At 36.2% G+C, this 3,107-nt stretch overlaps 1 protein-coding gene across 1 annotated transcript in view; it reads right to left on the bottom strand.

Annotated features, from left to right (window-relative positions):
- Positions 1 to 183: 183 nt before the first annotated feature.
- Positions 184 to 3,107, bottom strand: part of LOC123506849 (WD repeat-containing protein 75-like) — a 210,289-nt gene continuing 207,365 nt past the window's right edge. Inside the window, 1 exon segment of the mRNA XM_045259203.1 lies at positions 184 to 819. Within this exon segment, the coding sequence (XP_045115138.1) occupies positions 660 to 819 (160 nt within the window). The 3' untranslated portion in view covers positions 184 to 659.

The raw sequence follows: 3,107 nt of genomic DNA, 5'->3' as shown, positions 1-3,107 counted from the left end.
AAACACTATCTACTTACTTTCTCTGAAGAAGTCATCAGTAAAGAAACTGCAAAAGCCACGTGAAAACAGTTCCTAACTGTTGTCATAGAAGTACTTACTTGATCAGTTCACTTTTACTGTCTAAATGCTTTTCTCACAAATTTGAGGTAGAAAGATTTGGTTGGTATCAATAAATGGTCATGATCAGTAAATCAGGGTCTTTATTAAAAAACGCTATGCTCTTTCACCACCACTTTTTTCAAAGGCTACAGAGATGATTAGCCAGATTCTCAAGAGTGTTTCTTCAGCTAATAATGTAGAAATGTTATATAAATTTATCACTATAAATCAAAATATCCTTAAACACCTTTGTAATTTCAAACAAAACCTTCTGAATATTGTGGAGAGTGGTGCAGAAATGTTTCAAAATAGGATTGTGATATTTTTCAAAACTGTATCCTTAAATAAACTTTCCCCATAACACTTTATTATGTGTGAGTAGAAGCCATACTAGTTTAAAGAATGACAACAGCAAACACAACATAATATAATACTTAAGGTTAATTTCTTATCATGTCTTTACTAACAACATATAAAAGAGCACTCATATACATAACAACTTCTCTCCTCTCTAAAAATAAACAATAGCTCTGAGGAGCTTCGTGACTAACATGCTGAGGTCACAAGGCCAGTGCTTTCATGAGGTCACTGAAGTCACTCTCTGTTACTCTTTTGAGGTCTTTCTTTCTCTCCTTCATCAGCTTTTTCTTTTTCTTTTTATCAAAGCTTGCCTTTTCCTTCAGCTGTGTTTCCATCTCCATCTGGGTCTGTTTCCCCTCACTGAAAATGGAAAAGAAATGGGCTATAGATGAAATATTGTTTTGATTTTAATAATTCTAATGAATGAATAAATAGATAAATAAATGAATAAATATATAAATAAGTATATATATATATATATATATATATATATATATATATATATATATATATATATATATATATATATATATATATAGATAGATAGATAGATAGATAGATAGATAGATAGATAGATAGATAGATAGATAGATAGATAGATAGATAGATATAAACACACAGGCAATCCTCGCTTAACGAACGGGTTTCGTTCCTAAAAAACGTTCGTTAAGCAAATTTTCGTTAACGGAACCAATTATAACAAGTTTGATCCCTGACAAACTTCCATTGAGAGTAAACAAATCGAGACTGCATCATCGTACAGTGAAAGGTTTAATGAAAGTAAAAATTATGAAGTTAAACATCTAGGCAGTTTAATTTAAATCATTATAATGTACCCTAATGTATGTATGTAAATAACTTTATATTGTTGATGATCTTAAATTTATGAAGGGAGGGAGAGTGGAGCCGGAAAAATGCTAACCGGCAACCTGTGGAATGTAAACAAAGGATACATCATTGTACCGCATACAAAACTTATGTACATTTCCACAAGGCTTTCCATTTTATCCATTGTAGAGTCACGAGTTCAGGTGGTCCTTTTAGCTTGCAAGGAAGATATGGTCTCACCAGCCTTCTTAATAGTAATAGAGTCTGCTGACTTCAAAATAGTAGAGACAGTAGATGGAGTCAAGATGGAGCAATGCTATCAGTTTTCTCGCCTCTCGTGTCTGTGAATAATATCCAGCTTCACTTCGTGAGTAAGAGACTTCCTGGTCTTCTTAGCAACGCTAGGCAACATTGCAGAGCGTTTTGGTGGCATGTTGAGTGAGGAAAGACGAGCTGCTGCTGACGCTGTTATTGTTTTGAACTACGAAGAGTGAGTGGTGCACGTTTTGTCCATGAGAGGCGCTGGTGTATTCAAAACCCTGTTGGCTTGTGTGATGGGCGGGGCTTTCAAACTTGGAAAAAATTACCTGGTTAAAATTTCGTTAAAGCGAGTTTGGTGTTCGTTAAACGATCAGATGGTAGTAAAAGAAACGTTGTAGCGAAATTTTGTTGGGTGAACCTTCGTTAAGCGGGGGTTGCCTGTATATATTTCATTAAAAGTGATAATCGATAAAGTTGAAAGAAAGAGAACTTATTAAGAAAAATAACCAACACTGAGTTAAGAGTCACTTTTAATGAAACATGTTTAAGAGAGCATCTCCTGAATAAATGGAATATTAAAGGGTCTATTGTAAGCACAAATATACTCATAACCTGAATAAATGGAATATTAAAGGGTCTATTGTAAGCACAAATATATTCATAATAATCATGGCAAACACTAAAAGCCTACTACCAGCGGCGAACCATGCAGCAACTGATTAAGGGCACAGATGGGTCTGGCAAGCCCACTACTAGTGAATGGTGGAAGTCGTATAACATCAAGCATGCCTTAGATAACATCAAGTCATCTTGGGACAAAGTGAAAATGTCTACCATGAACTTGGCATGCCACTCACAGTACTAACTAACTTGACTACTTTTGGAGCCTATTATCTCTTCCCCTGCCCCCCTTTTTTAACTGCATTACATAATACTTACATGCATTACTAATTAGATGAATAAATGGAATATTAAAGGGTCTATTGTAAGCACAAATATATTCATAATAATCATGGCAAACACTAAAAGCCTACTACCAGCGGCAAACCATGCAGCAACTGATAAAGGGCACAGATGGGCCTGGCAAGCCCACTATCAGTGAATGGTGGAAGTCGTATAACTGAAGACGACATCGGTTTGATCAGAAATGACATAGTAAATCTGTGCCATAGGGCTGGCTTTGATGAAGTTGATGATGATGATGTTCAAGATCTTTTGGAAAGCCACGCTGAATCTCTCTCAGAAAAAGAGGGAGATGAGGAAGAAGAACCTGTGCATGGCCTAGACATCAAAGCTCTTAGAGAATGTCTCGGTGGTATCGAAAAAGCTCTGGAAACCCTGAAGGAATGTGACCCAAATCCTGCCAGGAGTAGCAAAGTGGCTCATGACGTAGAGAACAAGTGTCAAGATTTATCAAGAAATCTATGATGAAAATACAAGAAAAACTAAACAATCCTCCATCTACTCGTTCTTCAAGCCAGCCAATCAGACATGCCGTCCCTGTCACACCTGTCGACCCTGCTACAGCTGGCCCTTCCTCAATATCCTCTTTCTTCAAA

This window comes from Portunus trituberculatus, chromosome 21, assembly GCF_017591435.1.
Source record: "Portunus trituberculatus isolate SZX2019 chromosome 21, ASM1759143v1, whole genome shotgun sequence".
Taxonomy (NCBI): domain Eukaryota; kingdom Metazoa; phylum Arthropoda; class Malacostraca; order Decapoda; family Portunidae; genus Portunus; species Portunus trituberculatus.
The sequence above is the reverse complement of the archived record's forward strand: the minus strand, read 5'-3'. Positions and strand labels throughout refer to the sequence as shown.